The sequence below is a fragment of the Lepisma saccharinum genome, chromosome 28 (genome assembly GCF_977018435.1).
Source record: "Lepisma saccharinum chromosome 28, izLepSacc3.1, whole genome shotgun sequence".
In the NCBI taxonomy this organism is placed as follows: domain Eukaryota; kingdom Metazoa; phylum Arthropoda; class Insecta; order Zygentoma; family Lepismatidae; genus Lepisma; species Lepisma saccharinum.
The window spans coordinates 23,476,943-23,501,925 of NC_139256.1; the positions used below are offsets into that span (position 1 = coordinate 23,476,943).

The 24,983-nt window shown below is 38.5% G+C and overlaps 2 protein-coding genes across 2 annotated transcripts in view; both read right to left on the minus strand.

The window, feature by feature from the left end:
* Positions 1–327: 327 nt before the first annotated feature.
* On the minus strand, positions 328–5,288 carry LOC145980687 (uncharacterized). The gene is made up of 2 exons (XM_083113745.1): positions 5,237–5,288; positions 328–1,151 (listed from the first exon to the last, which is right to left on the minus strand). Exons 1-2 carry the CDS (start codon positions 5,246–5,248, stop codon positions 462–464), a joined length of 702 nt encoding a protein of 233 aa, XP_082969871.1. The 5' UTR covers positions 5,249–5,288; the 3' UTR covers positions 328–461.
* A 6,046-nt stretch (positions 5,289–11,334) lies between these two features.
* Positions 11,335–24,983, minus strand: part of LOC145980856 (uncharacterized) — a 91,777-nt gene continuing 78,128 nt past the window's right edge. The window contains exons 3-5 of the mRNA XM_083113939.1: positions 17,143–17,210; positions 11,995–12,954; positions 11,335–11,455 (exon numbers count right to left, since the gene is read on the minus strand). Of these exons, the coding sequence (XP_082970065.1) occupies positions 12,022–12,954; positions 17,143–17,210 (1,001 nt within the window). The 3' untranslated portion in view covers positions 11,335–11,455; positions 11,995–12,021. The remainder of the gene's footprint in view (positions 11,456–11,994; positions 12,955–17,142; positions 17,211–24,983) is intronic.

Here is a 24,983-nt window from a genome sequence, read left to right on the forward strand (position 1 = left end):
CAATGAATCTTTCCAAGGATATAAAAGCAGCAATATATTATATTGGATAACATGTAGACATGTGCAGGCTATCCCATGGATCCAGGACTGTATATCCCATGGGCGGCCAATGGATATCTTATTGATATCCAGTATTGGAGATTCTATAGATATCCAGAACTGGAGATCCTATGAATATCCAAGATTGGATATCCCATGGACGTCTAATGGATATCAAGAACAGGTTATCAGAAGCGGGATATATAAGGGACGTCCAATGGATATCCATGGATCTGATCTGAACATTTTGGATATGCTTTGTAGGTATACACAAGAAAAATACAGGAAGAAGTTTTATGAGCTGAATTTATTGTGTTTAATGTTACAAAATATACATTATCTTTTGCGTGAGAATGAGAATGTTTTCAGCAGTGAGGTGACGGACAGCGCAATTATGGATGGACATGTGCGATGGGACCTCTTTATTCTTCTTCTTCTTTGTACGCATCACCGTGGAAACCGCCAAATCCACCATGGAGGCCTTCCCCACCATATCCGCCATCATGGTACGACTCGTGATGCTTGTGGTGGATGTGGACCGGAACCGGGACGGGGACCGGCTTCTCGATGTGGATCGGAACAGACTTGGGGACGTGGACCGGGTAGGGCTTGTGGACGGGTACCGGGACCGGATGCGGGACCGGAACGGGCACGTGCTTGATCACAGGGACCGGAATCTTCTTCTCGATGTGGACCGGGTAAGGCTTGGGGATGTGGATGGGCACGTGCTTGACGACCGGGTAAGGAATGTGATGCGGGACCGGTACCGGAACGTGCTTCTCGACCGGGACCGGTATGTGCTTGGGGATCGGTACGTGCACGGTTTTCACGATGGTGTGGACGTGATGGTGATTTTCCTTGGCGTAGTGATGGCCGCCGAAATCACCGCCGAAACCGCCTCCGTATCCACCTCCGTATCCACCTCCGTATCCACCTGAATATCCTCCGTAGCCCAACCCAAAGAGGCCTCTCTTCTCGTGCACCTTCCCCTCCGCCCCCTCAATCTCTTCCTTCTTCTCCTCCTCTTCTTGTACGGACTGCTTCGTCTCCTCTTTCTCCTCTTCCGCGGATGAGGAATGAAGGACGAGTAAACCGACGAATAAAAGAGAAATCTGAAAAAATATATAAAAAAACAAATCAAGGGTAGAAAATTTTTCAACTGTTGGCTGAATTCTTAAATTCAGTTCAATTTTTTTTATATATTTTGAGTTCCCTTATGGAAATTTCCATTACTTTTTTTAAAAAAAATTATAATAACAGTATGTGTCTTTATGCTGGGGGTTCGACGTGCTGACCACACGTCACCCCATTACCGATTGAAGATCTCCACACCTCTAGGTAAGATTGTGGGAGGAAGACTGGCAGTTGGGAGATAGGCCAAATCCCGTGTAGGGCTGTATAGCCACGGGTTATGTTAATTTATGTGTTTCTAATGTTTGTGATTTTTCTGTATCATGAACCACGGTGATCTAGTCGATAGGGCGTCTGAGTGCCACGCGGTAGATCCGGGTTCGATTACCGGAATGGGTGATCTGAAGTTGGAATTTTTCCACTGTGGTTCTGTGGCTCTGTGTTTCAGCCAGCTTCAAAATCATTGGACACCCCTGGGGAGAAAAGGCGGCCGTAGCGTGATGCTGATCACATCACCTCCGAAACGACCGATTGGTTGATTTGCTGTTTTAAGTCCACTTTATGTGCAGTAAGGCTAATCGGGACAGGACCTACAGTTTAAAGTGGAATCCATGTGCCTCCACATGATATCGAACCCAAAATTGCATAGATGGAGACATCCCCTAAGAATGTGCCTTCATTGCACGGTACTATATGCACAGGGGGGAACTTTACCTTATATATTTTCTAAATCGTTCTGGGTATGGACGTTATAGGAAATTCGATATCGTGATATATTGTCAAGAAAATATCATCACAGACGATACGATACGATATTTTTTCCGTATCGTGATATCGTCGATATATCGTTTCCACGATATATATCGCAAAATATCGTAACGATCTATCGCCGACACGATATATATCGCCAAAATATCGTGACGGTATATTGTCTAGTTGATATCGCCTGACGATACTTTTCTTTTTCAATATCGCAATATATCGCCTGGACGATAGCTTTGCATCAGTAAAACAATAACGTAGTTTAATATTTAGTTTACAATCTATGAATTAATTGCTGTTTATGTTCATACTTTGGAGCGGAGTAGTTAGCAAATTTGTTTCGAGTTCGAGTCCCAGGCTGGGTAATGGGTGATCTTTGCCAATGTTTCTTAATGAATGTCATCATATCATCTCTCATCTTCATCTTCGCGAACAGCCAAGAAAGGCAGAAAAGACAAGTAAAAATAAACAAATTCCAAAAAATCAAATCATAATTTTGCACTAAATTACATACAATTTATAGATATATCGAATCGCTAAAGTTATATATTTTTATCGATAGATCGATATGCCTATATCAGCCGATACGATTAATCTAACCAATCCCTAATATACACGTAAACACCATCTACACATAGCTTACGTGTATGTTTTTGTGTGTGTAACGCATGAGTGCATTACAGAATTACATGATCACTGTTAAAAGATTTACACGACAATTCCATAGAATACAACTAAAGATGGCAGCACTATGACTGTATATTGTATGTTTAATATTAGTAGAAATTCAAATCTTTAACTACAAATTTGCATAAGAACTTATAGGCACATAAAAGTTCTTTAACTATTATTGCAACATAAAATCTTCTCGTATTTAAAGTTATTTTACGTTGCGAATCGAATGATGTTATATTCTGAAACATTTGATACAAATAAACTATATAAGTTCATTAAGATTCAGTTGTTCTTGAGGTAGTATGTGTGCTTGGTATTTTATTTCTATTAATGAAGGTTGAGCAGAACAGTAGTTGAAGTTATGCGACTGTTTACGTTAATTTTACTCATTGTAGCACATACCTTCTAGAGTGAGATTATTTCCGTAACATCTCTGGCTGTTTTGCGTTGGCTGCTTGGAAGCGAGTATTAATTCCGCAATCCACCAATCAACGAGCGCGCCGCTGACGTCATCTCAAAAGAGCGCCTATCGCTAACCCTGTTGCTCACGCTCTAGACTGTTGGTAGGCTCGCTAGTTGGACACTGTCAATAAGCTGGAGATGTTACGAAAATAAACCGACTATACCTGCGTTTTCGAGTTTTCGAGTTAAACAGCTCCAGAAAAAATACTGTTACTCACTGCAAGTAGTGCAATATTTGAAGTATAATTTTACACGTTTTTCATCGTTAGCGGTGTTATTAAAGTTATTGACAGTATACAAACTGACAATGCACAAAAGTAGTATCAGCACGAAAATAAAACACAATAACGTACAGTTTCCCTAACGTTCAAATTCAATAATAAAAATAAGCGTTTCATATTTTAGAAATGCCTTCTTCATTGTAATATGCCTTATTTATCGCAATTGTAGCAATTATTCTATCACTAAGGCTCTCCCAAATGGTGCAGTGGTAGCGTCGTTGCCTTGTAATAAAGGGGTCCCGGGTTCGATACCAGTGGTTCGTATCCCACTTTAAACTGTAGGTCCAGTCCTGATTATCCTTACTGTGCATAAAGTGGACTTAAACCACAAAACCAATCAATCAATCATTTTATCACCAAGGACTTTTTTTTTGCAGATATTAAATTACATTATATATATTTAACATGGCTTCCATTTTACGTTTCACGATACACTGAAAATTTTGGGACTAGAAGACTGAGGTTAAGGTACACACTTTCGCTCTATATATATGCTACTTTTAATCTTAACTTTACTTTAAGTTACTTCTGTAGAAGAGTGAACGAAGTAATGATAAAGTTGGTTCAAAGTGTTCCAGGTACTGTTACTTAAGTATAACAAGTAACGAAGTCACGCTTTCCCGTTCCCCAACCAATTGAAAAACTTTTACAATATTTAAAAAAAAGGATGTTTCCTAAAATAAATAAAACTTTTGTTGACATTCTGTATATTTTCTTGTGAATGTTCTTTTAAATAGGACTGTCTACAAACTCTCATTCACTTTTCCTTTGAGCTAATTAATTTACTGAGTAATTTTCGAAAATCGTCTAAATTCACAGCACAAACACGATTATATTCTCTAGAATTAGAAATTCTTAATTTATGGGCGAATTTCAGCTAATGTTCCGTGCATTTTTTGGGGAAAATTTCTCTATTCGCAAATCGATGGCGGAATGATTACGACGCCAGAGGTCTCGGGTTCGAATCCCAGCCTGGGCATAGACGTTCTTTGTGAGCGTCTCTTCATCAATTTAATCATATCATCACTCATCCTCATCTTCGCGACTAGCCAAAAGTGGAAGAAAAAGCGACGCTAAATACCAAAGATCAAAATCTAGAAATCTCAATGGTTCTAAATCAATTGGATTTTCCCCCACTATGAAAAGGCATACTTTCGTATTGCCTTTAAAAATGGTGGCAACGTAGTACCATGACAATTGGTGCAACATAATCTCAACACTTGGTGCTGCTCGAAAACTGATGGTGTTACTAGACCCCTAAACTGGTGTTAGACGACACCAGTCTCGCATTATTGTCAGAAGAGTGTTTTTGTTGCACAAATCCTGAGTATTTGTAACACTACATTTGGTGTTATGATACACCACAGTTACACTGCCCACCTAAACCGCTATAAACATTTACATTTAGTATTGGTAGAGTTATTTTATTTCACCATATCCAGCAGACTTCACGTGTATGGCTAGCGAACCTATGAACAGCCTAGAATGTGAGGAAGATGGCTAGTGATTGGTGCTGAGGTGACATGACGTCATCGCCTCACAAGTTGATTGGCAGAGTCGGGTGTGGTTACTCGCTATTAACCTGCAAGTGCACAACCGCACTAGGTGTTACTAGAATCTCACTCTACACTATTGTCACTCAGTGGCGTGTCCAAGAGGGGTTGGTGGGGTCATAGCCTCCATTCTTTGGCCAAGTATTCCTAAAACTGAACGTCGAAGGCAGGGAAATAAGGCAAAATGAGGGCTGACTAATAAGAAAAATGTACGTAGCCCCTCTTTTTAAAAATGCTAGGCACAAACTAGCAAAATTTCAGGAAAATCCGATTACAAGATTCCGAACAATTCTTCCTAGATACAAACACATCTAAGATTTATCTCATACTTACAAAGAGCTTCATTGTGGTGCTGTTACTGTGTACTGCACCTGCTGGAGAGGACGAGTGCATCATGATAGTCTGTGGATGGATTTTTATACAAAAGCCCATCCTTGTGTCTCCTTGTGGATGCAACCAAAACAACGCTTTCTCTTTTCGCATTGTGACTTTTGCACCTCCTTTCCTAACTCATCCAATTACAGGAACAAAAGCCATGTTCCTGGTCCCGACGGAAAAGATCTTATTGTTCCATCGTTTTCATCCGAGGGAATCTCCTTGAAGATAGGATATCCCGTTTCCCGCCAATTTTCTTTGTTTGCCTCAGAATGTCCATATTCCTGTTGCGGTGGGGATCCCATCACTTGTCTGTTTTTTTATGGCTCTTGGTGTGGGTGTCACTGCTCCTTACATGACATTGCGACATTTTTCTCGCATTTCCTCGGATGCGTTACGCAACGAGCCTTGACATGCGTGATGCGTGTCTCTTGAAGATTGACTCTCGCCTCTCAGGGTGAGATGTGTTACATCTGTTCGCTGTGGATCACGACATGGAATCAGTATTCTCAATGAAGTTCATATGGCAAGCAAAGTGTATCACGGCTGAGATATAAGAGCCGAACTCCGTGGGGTAGTGGTTAGCGTCAGGGAGGGATTTATAAAATGTGGACCCCTAGGCTAGCCTTTGGTTTGGCTCCGGGGCTCACCCAGCTTCAAATCAATAGGCACCTGGGGCAACCCGGGGGGGGGGGTAAAGGCCGTCGGCACGGTGCTATATGCACGGGGAACTTTACACTTGCCTTATCTGCCGGTATTATTATTAATATTAACAGTTTTATTATCATTATAATGCATTTCCACTAATTGCATGCTCTGTGTTTATTATACTTGTATACTTTAACATATACACACCTTATTAAAATTTATTGATTAAACTTTCATGAAATAAGCAAGGAGGAGTACAGCATGTTGTTTTATTTTGCTATTATCACAATATTAAGGAATTTTAATACTCGATGGTCTTTGTCAGTTCTGCCCATTCAACGTATCACTTTTGTGCGCCCCCCTGGACTTGTGGCCCCTAGGTTATAGCTAACGATAGCCTAGTGGCAAATCCCACCTGGTTAGCTTTGCGTTCTACGGACTAACAGGGCTGTTTTTACTAAGGTTTGATGTATTATGCTACATTAGGAAGGGGGGCAGTGCTCAAAGTGGGGGGAATGTGAGGGTAATGCTATCCCCATATTTGTCTCAATCTTATGGAGAATGGTTCTACGGTACATGGTAGCCGGACAATTGCGGTGACGGGCAATTGCGATGACGGACAATTGCGATGAACACAGTTAGAAGTGAAAGGACGGGTGGACAATTGCGAATTCTAGCAAGTATGCTGCTTAATTTCCATATTTTCATGAACATAGGTAAGCTCTGCCGAACAAAACAAGTCTTTTTCTGTACCAATTTAACAGTTTTATGAATCATATCTTGTTTAATTTGACAGTGAAGTTGCGAGGTGGAACTTCGATAGCTGCACGAGGCAGCCATGTTGCTTCGCAACTTCCAGTTACGCTGGTAACTGCAAGAAGAAGTAGCAGTAAAGATAATCGCCACCAGAGCTCCAGTTACGAGCTAACTGTACATTGAAAAACAGAAATTTTCACAAACTTCCAGTTACGTGCTAAGATGAACCTTAACTGGACATTGAAAAAGCGGCCCTAAGTGAAGTATACCAGATAAGTATGAAGAATCAGAATCCATACAGAAGTATGGATCAGGAATGGCAGATTTTTAACTAAGCAAACTTCTGCTACTATAGAGTGTCTCAACCTTATAAGTCAGTATGGAAGTAAATGGGAGTAATTCCCTCTCTCTCTAATACATGAGTTTTGCAAATAGCTCTGTCCTTCTCTACCACCGCTGCGTTGCGAGATGTTACAAAATTTACAAAATGTAAAAGTAAAAAATTTCAAACAGTGAAATCATTATCCTGTAGTGTTTTTTATGCTCTATTTACTGACGGCATTATATAGCCTGTCATAAATTCATGTGATCGGAATTTTTCATAATTATGCAAGTTTGCAAAACGCTTAATTTTTTTCTAGTAAATACTTCAAAAGCCATAAATATCAAACCGCTTGAACAACTTCGCCAGTTTTTTCTACGGGATCTATGATGTTTGTAGATATGATATTCTTCGCCTGAGTGAATTAATTTGCTTACGAGGAGAGTTATATATATATATAAAGCCCTACATTGGATATTTTGTATAAATCATCAGACCGTAACACGAAAAAGTTGGTTAGCGAGAAACTTTTCGGTTTGTCGCGATACACATGCAGACCAAGCGAGAAAAGTGTTGACCATTGTTGTTTGAAGTTATTTTTAGTATGCATTGTTACTCCACAGCACCGTTATTTATTCCGCAATCGTAGTTTGCTTATGCGGGCTGTCTCGCGTATCAAATTCATTGCGCGCCACCAAAGTTACAATTCAGTTGAAGGAAGGTGCCCCGGTTCGTAGGAAGTGTAGTGTGCTTTATTTTCCGTAAAGAATGTATCTTAATGTTTGTTTTTGCATTTATTTAATTCTGTTTATGTAAAGGATACAACATTCAACGAAAGAAGTAACAATAGTTGCGTCGTGTATTACACATGTGATGTAAATGTAAAATGGTAAATAGTTACGTCGAAATATAAACATTTACATGCAAATCTTGAGGTAATTATATTTTTTTTTCCAAAATGCATCAAATACATAGATTTTGATGATTTCCTATACGATATTAAGGAAGTAAATTTGTCGAAATCATTAGCGATTAACAGCGACTCGATGCGACTCCGTTTGTTGATCTGGCAACGCCGCGCTCCATTTAACCCATACTGACTCTTAAGGTTGAGACGCTCTATAGACGTGGAGTAGGGGGATTCCAGACATTTGTGACACCTGCAAAGAAAACCTGTATTCCTCAGGACAGATAAGCAGACGCCTGGATTCAACTTTCTGTGATTTCAGACTTAGGGGCGTAGGAATGAAGGGCTGTCAATTATGGTGCATCTGTGGGTTAGTGGCAATTCTCCTACCATTCATTTTAAAATTACCCTAACCGTCAAAATCATTGCAATTGTCATAGATTCGGTTGTACATTAGAATGCAATGTTAATTGGACATTATCCATTGTCTTGTGCTTCAAACCAGAGAGTTCTTGCCTTTAAAAATTTATTTTGTCGGTGGTGGGAATCGAACCTACGACAGATTGTGATTCTTACTACAAATTTGTTGCTCTAACGTTGCACGGGCCCGCCATGGAGCAGTTAGAACAAAGGATTTGTAATGAATAGGGAACGAAATTTAAGGTACTGAACCTTTCCAGATATATAGCTGTTTTCATATCGATCGTTTGAGATATGTATTTTAGGACATGAAATCAAGTAAAATGAACAACCTTTGTTGCACCTTTTTGTGAGATTAGCCCCGTTTTAACCCCTCTTCACACAGAAAACTAAATGCATCATGTCGATTGATGCACTAAAGTGTGTTTTGTAGCTTCTTCAAATTCACATTTTATGGATTTTGGTGCATTTTTATGTGTCGTGAAATAAACACCAAAGTGCATCATTTGATTCAAGTGAGGATTTCTTTAAGTCGAGATGCATTTCAATGCATCAGTTGATGCACCTTCCTGCATCTTTTTTGGATGAGCACTTCAACGTTTCCTCTGAGCTACATAAAGTCTGTAGATGCATTCTGGTGCATCAACACACTGTGTATGAGGCGAAAGCGGTGTAGTGTGGAATGTCGAAAAAGCTGTCAGATGCCACATAGGCCTACCCCACATCTGAATTGGTGGTAAACATCCCGTGCGAACAGGAAGACGTACTGAGCTTGCCATGCGATTAAGTCACTTCTTTGCCGGACCAGCATCTAGGAAGTACTGTCAGTTGTTGTGTGTTCATCACGACCCCCCAACCCCCCCCCCCCCCCCCCGGAACCATTTCACCCGGGCTCAACGCCAATGTCTCCCACCATGTTTCCCGCCAGTTCAGATTTGGAGTATGTGGCATCTGACAGCTTTTTCGACATTCCACACTACACCGCTTTCGCCTCATACACAGTGTGCAGCGTTTTCGAAAATGCGCTCTGACGCATTTCCGGACCCATGTTCATATAACATTATTTCATCGTCTCCATGTAAGGAATATGTCCCCCAAGTATTGACATATAATCATGTTACACCCTGTATATAAATATATATTGATATTGATATTATACGAGAAGATAAAAGTTTTTCAAAAGTACAGCATTTGCTGAATTAAGCCTGCCTTTTATTTCCTCTTTAATATCATTTTCATTTGTTAGTATTACTCCTAAGTACTTGAATTTGAAAACTGGTTCAAACGAGTTATCAATAATTAGATTTTGATTATTACTGTGAGCATATATTTAGTTTTTTCTTTGCTAACTTCCAAACCTATCTCTTTAGCTGCTTTGAAAAATACTTTAGCATTATTCTTAATTGTATTTACATCATCCCCCAGTAAGTATACATCATCTGCATATGCTAACAACTGAGTCATATCGTTTAATTTTAGTCCTTCGTTAATTTCTTTTACCTTCCTAACCGCGTATTCTAAGGCAAAATTAAAGAACAATGGAGGTAATGCATCTTCCTGTCGTAACCGATCATGTAAATTTGTCAGACATATTAATAGTAATGCTACGGATATGCAGTCTTTGCTATATTTTCAGGTAACTGTGGATAATGATCTACAGCAGCGGTTCTCAAATATTTTCCTCGTTGTAGCTTTTAGTCGTAACTAAACGACTAATGTTTTGGGGAATTTTTTGTCCTCCTGATTAGTGGGGCGTTTCTTATATGCTGGAGGCATGTATATGCAAAATGGCATTCGGGCTGTATGTGGAGAGATGGTAAATAAATTAACATTAGAATCCTACGTTTATTATCTTATTGGGTGTTCCTACGTTTACAATACTTATAATTAATTACAAGAATAAAAACGTGAAACACATGTATGCTAGGAAGTATATAAGGAACTTTAATTTTTCATATATTTTTCCAGAGATGTTGAAAAAACGTAAAGAGCAAGAATAAGTTTGTAATCAAACTGTCCACCACAATTTTGGAGTTTTTATTGTTAATCCTCCGAGTTTCTGGTGAGAAGAATGTGCCTGCATAGCTTGACACAGTTGCTTGATGTCTCGCTGTGTACTTGAAACTTTCAAGCGGAGATTCGGTTTCAAATTTTGTATATTATAGATTTCGAACGAGTATTTTATTTCAAAACACATGAAACAAAGACAAGAATGTCAGTGACAAAATCAGCATTACGTTTCTGTTGAGTGTTTAAGCTTTGAAGTCTGCTCTACACATCTGCAGCAAAAAATGTTGTCGTGTGGGTATTCTCGACATTTCTCTTCCGAGCTGATCGCGTACCCCTTTCAAGTCATCCATGTACCCCCCCCCCCCCCCCGGTACATGGTACGCGTACCACAGTTTGAGACACCACTGAGCTAGAGGATCTGTTAGTTTTTGAAACTATCCGCCTCAGCTGTACCTATTTTTAAACGAGGATTAAGTTATCTCCCTTTCTTATTCTCGCCCAATTGGTTGCCAGATGCCTTGGCTTGCTTAAACTCTGTCCCGTTATCTCTTGAGCAATGCCGCGCATAGCGGCAGAGAAGAGGAGAAATCGAGTGGCAGAGGGAAGCAGTACACGTCGCTGCGAAGGCTGTTAACTGGTCGCTTTCCTTCCTCCACGCAACCCCGTTCCCTCTCATGTGATCATAGGTGGAGCAGTTTCGCGTCACTACGGAAACTTGTTTTCATTCGCTTGCTCAAGAGATACCGGGACAGAGAATATAACACTCGTTATGATTGATTATGTATACACGTGTAAATATAACTATTTTCAAATAATGTTTTAATGTCTCTTCAAGCTATGAGACAGATTTCTAGTTCTCTCTTCCTATTTAATGTATGTTCATTGAGTCAGGGTATTTCAACTTTTAGAGACATATACACCCTTACAATATTATGTTCTATACTAATGGACAAGTTTTGAATATGTTTTGGACAATGAACAACAATAGATATATTTTTTCAGGCGCCTTTATTTAACATAGAAAAGAGTAGAAAATTTTCCGATACGTCGAAAACAAGTGCCTCTGTTGTATCTTTGGTGTAAGCTGCAGCTTCATTCTGGCACAAGGATGGCCCTGAAAATACAAGACAGTGATTTGTATTAGAAATGCACTACTTGTGTAAGCGTTATAACACAGAGTAATTGTGTTTCACATATTAGTAAAGTTAGTAATAATACTTTAATTTAATATGGCTTTTAAAGGTTTAAAGGCACAGCAGAATGAACATCTGTATGTGATAAGATCATACTTGTTCGTCTATAAGGGGGAATCACATTTAAATCACATTAAAATAAGTAAGAATATGTTGTCGGTGAGTGTAAGAATACGACATGCAATAATAAGTATATTTTTAAGTCCACTTGATGTACAAATGGTCTAATCGGGACTGGATATTCAATTTAAAGTGGACCGATGTTACGACTAGCGTGTCACGGAAGGTGCACACTCGATCTCCGCCAAATCCGCGCCACTTCACTCGGTCATGGTAAACCTACGGTTTAAATACAGTTTAAAATGGGATATGAACCACTATGCGCCTCCACCGGGTATCGACCCCTTGATTACAAGGCGACGATGCTTCCACTGCGCCCCATAGTTAATAATAAACTTACCTATACTAGTAATAACGTGAGAGGTGCTTAGTAGCTACCCCCCAGGCCTCCTCCATATCCACCGAAGCTTCCACTAAGCCCGCTGCCTTCTCCAATGCCTCCATATCCTCCTCCGATGCCGCTGGAGCCTCCTCCGATGCCGCCGGAGCCTCCTCCGATACCGCCGGAGCCTCCTCCGATGCCTCCGTATCCTCCTCCGATGCCTCCGTATCCTCCTCCGATACCGCCGGAGCCTCCTCCGATGCCTCCGTACCCTCCTCCGATGCCTCCGTACCCTCCTCCGATGCCGCCGGAGCCTCCTCCGATACCGCCGGAGCCTCCTCCGATGCCTCCGTACCCTCCTCCGATGCCACCGGACCCTCCTCCGATGCCTCCATACCCTCCTCCGATGCCGCCATACCCTCCTCCGATACCGCCATACCCTCCGCCGATGCCGCCCTCAAAGGACTCGTGCTTATCGTGGTGGACGGGGTACGGGACGGGCACGTGCTTCACGACCGGGACGGGAACGGGTCTCGGGACGTGGACAGGGTAGGGTCTGGTGACCGGGACAGGCACGGGATGCGGGACAGGGACGGGCACGTTCTTGACCACCGGGACGGGCACCTTCTTCTCGACATGGACTGGGTAGGGCTTGGGGATGTGGATTGGGACATGCTTCACCACCGGGACAGGCACGTGGTGGGGGACCGGGACAGGCACGTGTTTCTCGACTGGGACTGGAATGTGCTTGGGGACTGGGATGGGCACCGTCTTCACGATGGTGGTGTGGTGCTTCTCGTATCCGTGGTCTCCCAAACCACCTCCAAAACCGCCATCGAGTCCACCGCCATAGCCATACCCTCCCCCATAGCCATAGCCAAGTTCACCTAGTCCTCTTTTCTTAATGTTCTTTTCTTCAATCTTCCCCTCCTCCTCTGCTGCGGCGAAGATGGCCACAGCCAAGAGAACAACAAAAGCCTGTAATAAATAAAATACATAAATAAATTAATACACCACATAATAAAGTCGTTTCTATACTCTCTCCCAGGATTCTGTGGTGCAACCGAACGAAAACACGCCTTCCCGCAGTCAGAGACACGAGAGGGCTCAAGCAATGAGCGCATGCACCTACTAGACGTTTGTTGCTTTACTCCGCCCACTGGCTTTCTCCCCTTCTCTACCGTTATGCGCGGCGTTGCTTCACAGACTTCTGGGACGTAAAATATGCAAGTTTTCTCTGAGATAATCTATGGTTTTCATTTATTAATTATCTCAGAGAAAAGTTCAATTCTTAAAAATCGCAAAACTGTTTTCTTCCTTAATGGTGCATAGATGGCGGCATAGTATAAACTTCTATTAACAAGTCCATTGAGTTACGTATTTACATAATACTCTTGAGTTCGACTTGAATTTTTACGGAAATTTATTGGATGTTACAAACGCTATTTGATTTTCAAATATTGTATTTTTCACTTATATGAGCCACACAAAAATGATGGACACTTTCAAGAATCATATTACGTATTTGAGATTAGACTTTAACTGTTTCAAAAACAACAGAATAGGTCACATGATAAATATTGCTTGAGCCTTCTGAGAATTACTTTTACGAAGAAAACACTTCCATGTTGATAAACATAAGGAAATTTATGATAAGATATTAAAAATTTTGAAGTGATGTTTGAGTGATAAATTTTAGGGCAAGCAAGATTGACATAAACCGTACTATATGCCCCTGTAATCCATCGACTAATTACTCATCTCAATTAATTTATGACCGAGCAATCATGACAGTTGCCATGTGACAGATTTAGAAGTGCTCAAAATGTAATTGTGTTTGAAGAAAGATTAGCACACAGAAAGGTAATACGTGAGTGGTAATTATTTATCAACGGAGGATAAGGTATACCAGAATTCTGTAGATATACAAAATATATAAGACGTGCCGACGATACAACTCCAACCCCCCGCATGTTGTCATATATGGCATTGTATCAAAAAGTTATCAACTTGTTTAAAAGTTGTCGAAATGCTCACCTAACACGAATTTCATTGAGTTGAAAATTCAATTGTATTCTGGTATGCATCCTGGTAAGATAGCACGTGTTTTATTGCTTCTAGCTACAGTAATAGTAGGCTAACGAAGCTTAGGCGGGAGAAACTATAGCCAGGATTCTCATCTGTGCTGTCTCAGTTCTTCTCATATATACAGAGAAGAAAATGCATAAAAATTAATTTATGCATTTCACATGTATTCATTGATACAACCATGTGCTTGAGTCAAAATTCGATGCATTTCCTTGCACCTTTCGCTTGGTTTGTGAGAGGTACTGAAGTCGTTACCAGCATCTCCACCACGTAGCCTATCATTCTAATGAATGATGGGATCGAACCTGCTCTCCCAATGGATGATGTAGCTAATCATCATTCATCCTCATAAATGATGAAAGCAATTGTCATAATGACAGGTTAAATGCTTGGCAGCAAAATGCACAATTGAAATAAAATACCTTAAACAACTAGAAATGGTAAATAGTCTCTCGTTGGATTTTAGAACCTTGAACCCGAATCAAACATGGTAAGGATTAGGATAAATACCTGTCTAGAATTAGAAGAATGATGATGAAGTTAATATCGAAGAGTAAATAAAACTATCCTTTCTCCAGGCTTTGTAGGTAGTTCAACTAAGTCAGGCAGACTGCTCTCCTTCTCTCCTTCCCAAAGTGCTATTGCCTGTCTCTAATCAAATCAAAAAGTGGTCCGCTGCCAGTCTGTCGTGGAGACTTCCTATACGCTGATACATTAGTTTTTACCTTCCTATTATTGCAAACAGCTTACTACTTGTTTACCTGTTGTAAACCTTGTAGCCTCAATATATCAGGAAGTGGAAGTCTGCTTAACACTCGACAGTGCATAATTCAAATACCTGAGAGGAGTGGACAGCTAGAGAAAACAAGTGAATGAACCTTGGTAAATTGAAGCTTCTAGAGATAGTTAAAATAAAATAAAGAATAATCCTATTGACTGATACGAATTTATCAAACGAATTTACTTTTCATGCATTTTCCAGTTATTCGATCAGTACGTATTCAATTATTATTGTTAATTTGTTGCTAAAGTAAGTTGAAAAATCGATCGAACAGTACATTGAATACCACCAACCTTTAATACAATATGTGATATTATTTACCATATTCAAAAAAATGGAAGCATTGTTCTTAACTTCAGGATGAACTAATTGTATTTTAATTATTCAAAATAGTTAAGTTTTGTTTGGAAGTAAGTTTTTAGAATATCTGATTCATTTTAGAGGGGCGAGTAATATGAGATAATATATATTTTTATATTTTAGAGCATATTTAATGTTATTTGATGAGCCTAGACGTTTGGTTGAAGACAGCTTACGTAATGCATTCACTTTTGTATGTGTGTCCATTATTAATTATATGTTCAAATTTATCACATATTATAAAATGTAGACATGTAGAACGTACATTTGATTCCGTACTGGATTATATTACAAGAAGTTATAGCGTGGTGTATATATTTATAAACACATTATAGTGCCATTAAGAAATACTATATGAATACTTTACATAAGACTGTTTCTAGAAAACATAGATGTCAGGTAAATTCCCTGTACAAATTTTTCTACAGGATTCACTGTTTTTAAAAAAAGTTCGAGGCTTTTTTCATAAATTTGATTCTTCCTTACTCACCTATTTGTAAAAAAATCTATAGTAAACAGGAAGATATTATACAAAAGAGAAATAAGTTTTTAGTATTGAAACTACCGTTCTCAGAATTTAAACTTTCACAGATAATTTGACTACACCATCAACCATAGCCTACTTCTGATTTATTGGTTATATGTTATTGAATTAAATACACTTCACAACCAATCGTTTCCGAGAGTTATGCTTACTGGTGTTTTTTATTATTATTATTAGAGCTCGGGTTTGTATGTAATTGCATATTCTATTCCTTTCTCGATACATATCTTGAACAGGAAAATGTCAACGAATTATATGACTGACATGATTTTGCATAAGTTTTATGTTACATATTTTTACATACTTATTTGCCAGGATTTTACATATTTGCATATAGCCTGGTGTATATATTTATAAACACATTATAGTGCCATTAAGAAATACTATATGAATACTTTACATAAGACTGTTTCTAGAAAACATAGATGTCAGGTAAATTGTCTGTACAAATCTTTCTACAGAAATGAAATATGAAGAAAATTTGTAGCTCATGTGATGTCATATTTTCTAGTCAATGAGATGCATAGTGCTTACGGTCACCTACAATTGACTGCCAAGTCGAAAGACAGGCTGAAGGAAAAGAAAAACGGGAACTCTAATTCACCGAACGATGCTGGTGTTCCCCCCTCCAACTTTTCTGGTTACATATTCTCGTTTCGCTTTTAAGTGTGGGCAAAGCACCTAGAGACATGTCATCGGTGGACAAGAAAGGTACTTTTTCCTTTACGTAGAGTTATGCAATATGTTCCCTTGTACAAAAAGTACCAACAAAGTTCCTTCTGTAGATGCTTCTTTTTCAAAAAATTGTTTGAAAAGTTGCAAAGAGCTCTCTTACATATTTACATGGTTTACAATAATTTGCAAAGTGAAAAGTAAATAATAGTTGACAAAATTGGTTTCTCAAATATGTACACGCTCTTGTGCTTTTTTGAGTTTATAAATTTGAAACAAATTTTAATTTCAACAATTTATAATTTATGTCTTTAAAATTACGTTGAATATGTTCAAACAAAATAAATATTTAGCAGAATTATTGAAATTGCATGGATTTTTTATTATTAATAATATTACATATGTGTTGATACTACATATATAGCTACACATCCTTTTCATAATACATATTTTGGTATATATTTTCGTACATATTTTGTACTTTGATATTACATAAAAATCCGAGGAGTAATTATTACACTATCAAATATAACTAAAGCCTGATGGTTTTTCGCCAAATGCTGATTAACGGAGTACCAAAGCAGACAATGGAAAATGTGGAGGCAAGTTATTTCAAATGTGAGGGAGAAATCCGTAAACAGCTGTTCTTAGAATGGCATATATAAGAATTTTGAAACTCAAGACTCAGAAACAGCCCCAAAAGCACAGGAAAATATCTTACCTGTCGCTTCATGTTGATTTTCAGAAGAAGATTGAGTTGATGAAGCTGTATCAAGCCTGGGGGATAGACTGATTACTTGAGCACCTTCCGAGGCTTATATACTGTGCTCTTCTGTATCACGTGATCATAATTCATTACCATCTGCGGTAATGTCCGAGTTGCAGCATTGGTCTCGTAAAAAATACACCGTGGGCAGTTAACGCCCACGATGATAACTGAATCGTGTTTGTTTCATGATTTCTTAGTGTTAATTAGCAATTTTTCCTTTGATGGCTCAGTTTATTGTATCGCGAATTGCTTTTGAGCTGAAGCGAAAATAGCGGAAGCATGATTGGTTCGGCAAACAGGAAGTTTCTTCTATTTTAGTACCAAAGAAAAAAAACGTTTTAGCTTCAATTTGTGCTTTAAAAAGAAATTACAAGATTAGCGAAATGTTATGCTAAGTTATTCATAACGGGATTGCTCTTTATGATTCCTGAAACTTTTTTTTTTATGTCCCTCTCGCAAATCATGAAGCAGCAGGCTTGAATATTCAGTGTATGGTGCATCATCTAAAATGCAGAATTGTGTAAAGTACTGCATGCACCTAGCATCGCCTCGTTGAGTGCATGAATCATGAGTTCATGCATAATGATTCTGGGTAGGCTAGGGGGGCTGAAGCCAAGGGCCCCATTTAAAGCTTTTTTGTTTTAAAAAAAAGACAGAATATGCTGCGGAGAAATTTACACTTGGTAGAGCTAAGAGGTGTTACTCGACTCTTGTTCCCATTAAGTTTTTCAAGTGATTAAGTGACCCCCCCTAGATACTTCCTGTTTGAGGGGGGTTACCACGTGAAAATATATGTCACCACTTAACTCTGTACAATTATTATTCTTAACATTTTTTATTTTATACTTATAGGCAGTTGCGGTGATTAGGGGGGCAATTGCCCCTACTTTTTCCAACTTTTGTCCTAGCACTATGCTAAAACTTATCCACGACAATTAAAATAAATGATGATGCCATACCTAGTCTTAGACTAATATTTGATACTCGTCTGTCATAAGATAAACATATTAGCCGTCAAATCAATAAATCATTTGGAACACTTAGGTTCTTGTTTAAATTTAACACACTATTATCTTCAGAAATCAAGCAGCTATTGAAACACTTATATATCCATCTCTCGACTATTGTGACGTAGTGTACTCTGGTAGAACAAATAAAACTTTGGAATTAAAAATTTGAAAAATGTCAAAATGCGTGCGTGCAGTTCATATTTCGCATCCCAAGACGAACATATTTTACCTTCCATAAATGATAAGAATATCCTGAATTTGTACCGTAGGCGACTACTGTATACATATTGCCTTACACATAAAATTATTACATCTGGCAAATAAGTTGATCCCTCGCACCAGTGTGCACAGCCACCACACAAGACACAATTCCACATTGCAACACACAGGCATGTCAGTCGTCCATTTCATAATTAGCTGTCCTACCGAGGAGCGTGTAGAGTATACCTAAAATAGAATCTTTCCGTAATGAAGTAAAGAATTTTCTATTAGCAGAGCAGAGGTTGTGTTCAAATACTATGATGTAACTTGTATGTATAGTCAGTTTATTTTCATAACATCTCCAGCTTATTGGGAGTGTCCAACTAGCGAGCCTACCAACAGCCTAGAGCGTGAGCAACAGGGTTAGCGATAGGCGCTCCTTTGAGATGACGTCAGCTGCGCGCTCGTTGATAGGCGGATTCCGGAATTAAGACTCGCTTACAAGCTGCCAACGCAAGACAGCCAGAGATGTTACGGAAATGATCCCACTCTACGTTTATATTATGTATTTTGTTTATATTTTCTTTTTCATTTTAGGTTGTCTTTTACCATTTCTTGTATCATTTTATTCATGTAACATTTATTATAATTATTTGATCAAAAGCAGCATGTTGTTTTGAACTCTATTAAAACTTAATACTGTGAACACACATAAGAAATGTAAATTTAAATGTATTCCATGACATGGGTTAGGTGGAAGAACAGTCTCAGGCTGAACGGCACATTGCCCCCCCCCCCTCCCAGTTTTGGCACTTTGCCCCCCTTCCCAGTTTTGGAACCAAATCGCCGCAACTGCTTGTAGGCTTACGTTCTGGTAACCAGTGGCGGCAATTGGGTTCCAAAAAAGGGAAGGGGGGCAAAGTGCCAAAACTCTGGGGGTGCAAAGACAGTATATTTCCCTTTGTAGAGATTTAGCTTAGTGCGGGGCCAAAGTGGCGAAAAGTGAGGGGGGGGGGGTAACTTCCCCCTGGCCCACCTAATCGTCGCCACTGCTGGAATTTTCTGTTTCCAAACGTAGTACGTTTTTAAAAATGCTCTATAGACACCAAGAGGTATTCTGAATTACAGGTATACTAAACTTTGTTTAATAGGAAATGCAAACTATGAATTTTTAAATATGTATAACCTCATATTACTTTTAATGAGTTTTTCTTTGTTTCCTCGGGCACCCTCTCAAGACACCCAAATGTCAACATAACTTTCACGTAGCACACTTTGATTGCAAACTAACGAGGCTGTGGCGCCTGAACCCACGGCCAGGATAATCCTCTATAAGACTTGTATTGTGTGCTGTTTGTATTGTGTGCTGTCCACACGTGTTTATGATAATCTCTTCACCTATTTCACCTTTTCACCTTTCGTCCTCATCTTCGCAATTAGCCAAAAGTGGCAGAAAAGCGGAGTGAAATTAAGCAAATCAATCAATCTTTGCTTCCTCATTCCAAAATGTGTAGGATGAAAATATCATAAGAAAATATATTGAATGACACACATAAATATAGGTGCTTGGTAGAGCAGGGGAAATAATGGGTAGACGCCCAAGTAGCTACGGGACTGGTTCTGGATTCTAGTTCGTCTCAGTTCACCTCATTTCAACTGTGTTCTATCCATCATTATTCATCATCATCAAAGAGATATTAAATGGCTGCAAGTAACCAAGATGCAAGTACAACAACAGCACATAGGTTTCCTAAAGATTGAAAGAGAAAGATAATCGAATCCTCATGAAAAATAGCTATAAATTACATGTGTACCACACAAGGCCCACCTAACGTTTGGTATATGTTTTGTTATTATTCTGAGCGAGACACAAGTTAGAAAAATAGTAAAATATACTTCAATATGTTTGTTATAAAGTGCAAGCATTAAAGTTTGAATAGCTTAAATAACGTAACTGCAGTAAACAGCTTCAAATGGACATTTTTATGAACACCTCTTGTAAATAAGTCCCATGCCTGATGCACCATAAGCCCCACAGTTAGAATTTAATGAAAAGGGACAGCTTGCAAATTATACAGTAGTGGCATTAATTCTGGACACTTTTAGTAAAATGTTATTTTTTTAAAATCTCGAATGTAAAAACTATATTCTGTATAGAAATATTAAACAAGTTTAAACGACATCGTTCAGTAACTTCAATCATTGCATCTGAGTGCATCATTGTAGTCTGACTATTATTGTTATTGTTATTTTCAACCAACAGAATGCTTGTGTGCGATTGTTGTATAGTAGGTGAACTGGGAGCATCATGATTGTACATCGTTCAGTAACTTCAAGAATTTCATCTTACTGCAGCATTGTTGGTATTTTCTGTACGCACAGTACTTATAAGATGTTCACTTCACAAAAGTCAGCTTCCAACTGCTGAAAACAATGAAGCTCACACTTAACCCACAGTACAGTACAGAAAATACCAATAATCAGACAACAATGCTGCAGTAGTTGTTACTGAAGTTACTGAACGATGTACAACAATTATGCTCCCAGTGCACCTACTATACAACAATCGCACACAAGCATTGTGTTGGTTGAAAATAACAATAACAATAATAATCAGACTACAATGATGCACTGAGATGCAAATATTGAAGTTACTGAACGATGTCATTTAAACTTGTTTAATATTTCTATACAGAACATAGTTCTAACATTCAATTTTTTTTTAAAAAATTACATTTTACTAATAGTGTCCAGAATTAATGCCACTACTGTACTATGTAGTAAGAACTATGTAAAAAAAGAACGTTTCGTTTTAAATCATGGAAACATAAATTGACATGAAACAATCCAGGAAAATCCAAAATTTCAGTTTTTTACCTAAGCACAAAATTAGTATGTACATGAATGCAATGTACATGTTTCATCAGTACTATCTTAATCACCAAGTTTATACCACTTTATGCACAGAAAGGCTAATCGGGACTGGACCTACAGTTTAAAGTGGGATACGAAACACTATGTGCTTCCACCGGGTATCGAACGCGGGATCTCCTGATTACAAGGCGACGACGTTACCATTATGCCATACGGGAGGCACTCTTGTAGCATTCACACTGAAATGTGCCCTCCTTCCGTGCCAGAATTCGATGCGCCATCAACGATGCCTATGAGTCTTGTAAATACGATCCAATATTAATTTTAATATTATATTCAAAATTCAATTTCTTTATTGGCGTAGGGGGGGTTCTGCCACCTAACCAGAGTCATGGAATACATTTAGACTTACATTCATGATATGCGGTTATCATATTGAACAATACAGTTTAATATGAAATGTACCATTTATCTCTTTGAATGTAAGATCTTCCTTTTGAAAATATTCTATTTTAGATACATTTAACATCCTCTTAGGAAGGGCATTACACGATTTTTTGTAGTCATAAATGAAAGCGGGGACTTATATGCCTGTGTGTTGTAGTGTTGGGGATTAATTTTGCAATTGCTTCTTGTACACTGACACGTGGGATCAACATGTCTTCCAGGCAGTGGTGGTAGTTTAATGGTTTGTGGCTGTTTTCCCTGGTTTGGGCTAGAACCATTAGTTTTGGTCAATGACAACATGTACAGTGGTGTTTATGAGGACATTTTAGACAATAGCATGCTGCCCACACCGTGGCAACAGTTTGGAATGGGCTCTTTTATCCATCAGCACGATAATGCCCCTGTCCATAAAGCAAGGTCCATTGCATCCTGGTTTGAGCTGGCCAGCTCGAAGCCCCGGCTGCAACCCCATCGGTTGCGTGCCAGACCAACTAGACCGAAAATCACCACGAGGCTACAGGACTAATGGAAAAACAATCCACCAGCAATATACCAGAACTTAAAGGAAAGAGTAGATGCTGTAATAATAGCAAAGGGAGGTCCGATATCTTATCAGTTTCATTGGTTGGTGTCTTTGGAATGGACATCACTTGATGTTCGGTGACGTTTGGCTACATAGTGTAGATATTAAGCAGTAGTTGCATGCGGTACATATTTAGGATAGCCTATTCTTATTATTTATGTAAGGTAACATCAGCTAATGTCTTGGGATGCAAAATATGAACCGGATAGAATCATTTGTACCCTTTTGGGTTTTTACTTGCAACATTTTTTTTATTCTACCAGAGTATACTACGTCAGAATTGTCTAGAATTGGATATATGAGTGTTTCAACTTCCTCATAGCGTCAAATGAGGGAGTGTGGTTTTTTGCAAAAAAGTATAATTTTATTATTCTAACGTCGTTAGTACCGCTTTTTAACACAAGCTACTGCACTTCCCATTTTTTAAACAAACCTCAAGTTTCCAGTGCATGTTTCTTAACTGCCACCAAACCAAGAAAAGCATGGAATTTGATTATCTTCCTTGGACTTCTTCCTACGTCACGAAACTGGAATAATATTAATTCTTTATTCACAGATCTTTGGATCTACTGAATATATGCTGCTATTAAAACGAAATTATTATTATTTTACGACTGTCAGCGACTGAATGAATGGGTTTTCTTTTTCTGCAATCTTCCAATAACTGTTTTTTTCAGTAACATTATCTTTGGCTCGCTGCAGATGGCGCTCGCCCACACATTTCACGCTAATGGATATATTTTGCACAGCCAAGCTTCTGGAATTTCTGGTTGTCGAGTAGATTTCTACAGCCTCTTGAGTGTCTCACTGCTTGTTGAAAACAGTTCCAGTACTACTGTGTGATTAAAAATTATAAATTCTCGAGTTTGGACTCCAATTAGAAATTTAAGACCTACATAAAAGCGGGTTACATCAAAATTTAGCGTATTCGATTCTGCGTTAATCTATGCTAACCAATTTTGTTTTCGAGTATGCACTCTATTTTTTATCATATTGAAATAAAAAAGCCGGATTTCTTTGTTCTGCAAACGATTGCTCTCTTTCAAATGCTGTAAATAACAAACAGCTGGTTTGATTGTGCTGATATTTAAGTATGGTGCAGGCATAAAGGTTTTAAATACAATTGTTAGTTTTCAGATTTTTAAAATTTGTCAAAAAACCGTTATCATCAATTTTGCGAGACAACTACAAATCCAATATTGGTCTTGTTTTGAAGCTCAATGCATCTGTTTTTAAAATTCATTATCACTGTCAATTCACATTGCGAAACCGATTTTATACAGATTTATACTCAGCGGAGTAAAAATGTACGTGAAACATGGCAACACCGCACACAGCGATGTTCGTTGAAATACTTAGTTGCTGAGCCCATAACAAAAAAATTGCAGAGCTCTGAAAAACTCAGATTGTTGTCCCTTTGAAGTACAGATGTCCTACATAATCACAACATAAACATTGTTGCAATTACTAAACAATTAACTGATATATTTCGTATTGTTACCTAAGAATAATTAGGACAACATGTTGGTGGTTAAAAACAAGAGTTATGGGAGACTAATAAAAGTTTTTAAATTAGTGTTTATTTTCCTTTCCTATATGCCACTCGTGCGACATTCATTATGTTTAATTACAAACCTGGGTGTGTTGGATATCAAACTTTTATTTCCTTTATGAGTCGCACTTTTTTGATCAGATCCAATGACATTCTCTGTCTCCGTTTACTTTTCAATAAATTTTGACGCTGTAGTGAATTTACATTCTTTCATGTAAAAATAATATTTTCACTTCATGGTTTCATCCTACAGGGTGGCCATTTGATCATCAATCATAAGATAAAAACATATTTATAATATTGCCAACTTTTTATTTTATGAAGATAGTTACTCAGACATCACAATGACAATTTTATCTGTTTTCCACATAATTATCCATTTGAACTCCATTGAAATCAATGCAAGCTTGGAGACGTAATTGGCTTCCTTTCTATCTGTTGGAGGCTTGCCAGATTTTTAAGGTCTAAAACACTTCCGGTTGCATCAAATAACTTGTCAATTCTTGAGATAATGTCACTTTTAAGTGCTAGAGGTCCACATTCCTGCAGCATTCGTGGCTGAACTTCAGCTACACGTTATTTGTAATCGAAAATGCACGTATACATTTGACACGATACTTAGGTGACTGGCTGCCCTTCTAAACAACATCCACTTCTTCCGGTATGTCGGTTAGATTTTACATACGCGTAAATAAAGATAAAAAGGAAAGAATAATACTAGCTCAATTAATAGAATAGTGACAGTGACAAAACGTGCCCCCTTAATTCGTGTTCACCCTGTATAATTAAACGAATAGTGGATATTAACTATTTTTTGATTGAGACATTAACCATTTTTGATTGAAATTCTTGAACACGATTTGTTTAGAATATGATTTCAGTACGTTTGGATATTTTTAAGTCTATGAAGCCAAGAAGAAATAAATTATTTTCACAATTGGAAGCACCAATGTCCTATAAACTCATAAAAAAATGTACGTAAACAATTATTTTTATCTGGCGTGGGGCCTCGGAACAGCATCCGCCTTGTCCCTTCCTAGGGCCGGCTTTTGTCCAGAAGATTTGATATCTGAAGTAATTTTCAAAATGATGCTCAAATATAAATATTGAAGAAACAGCATACTTT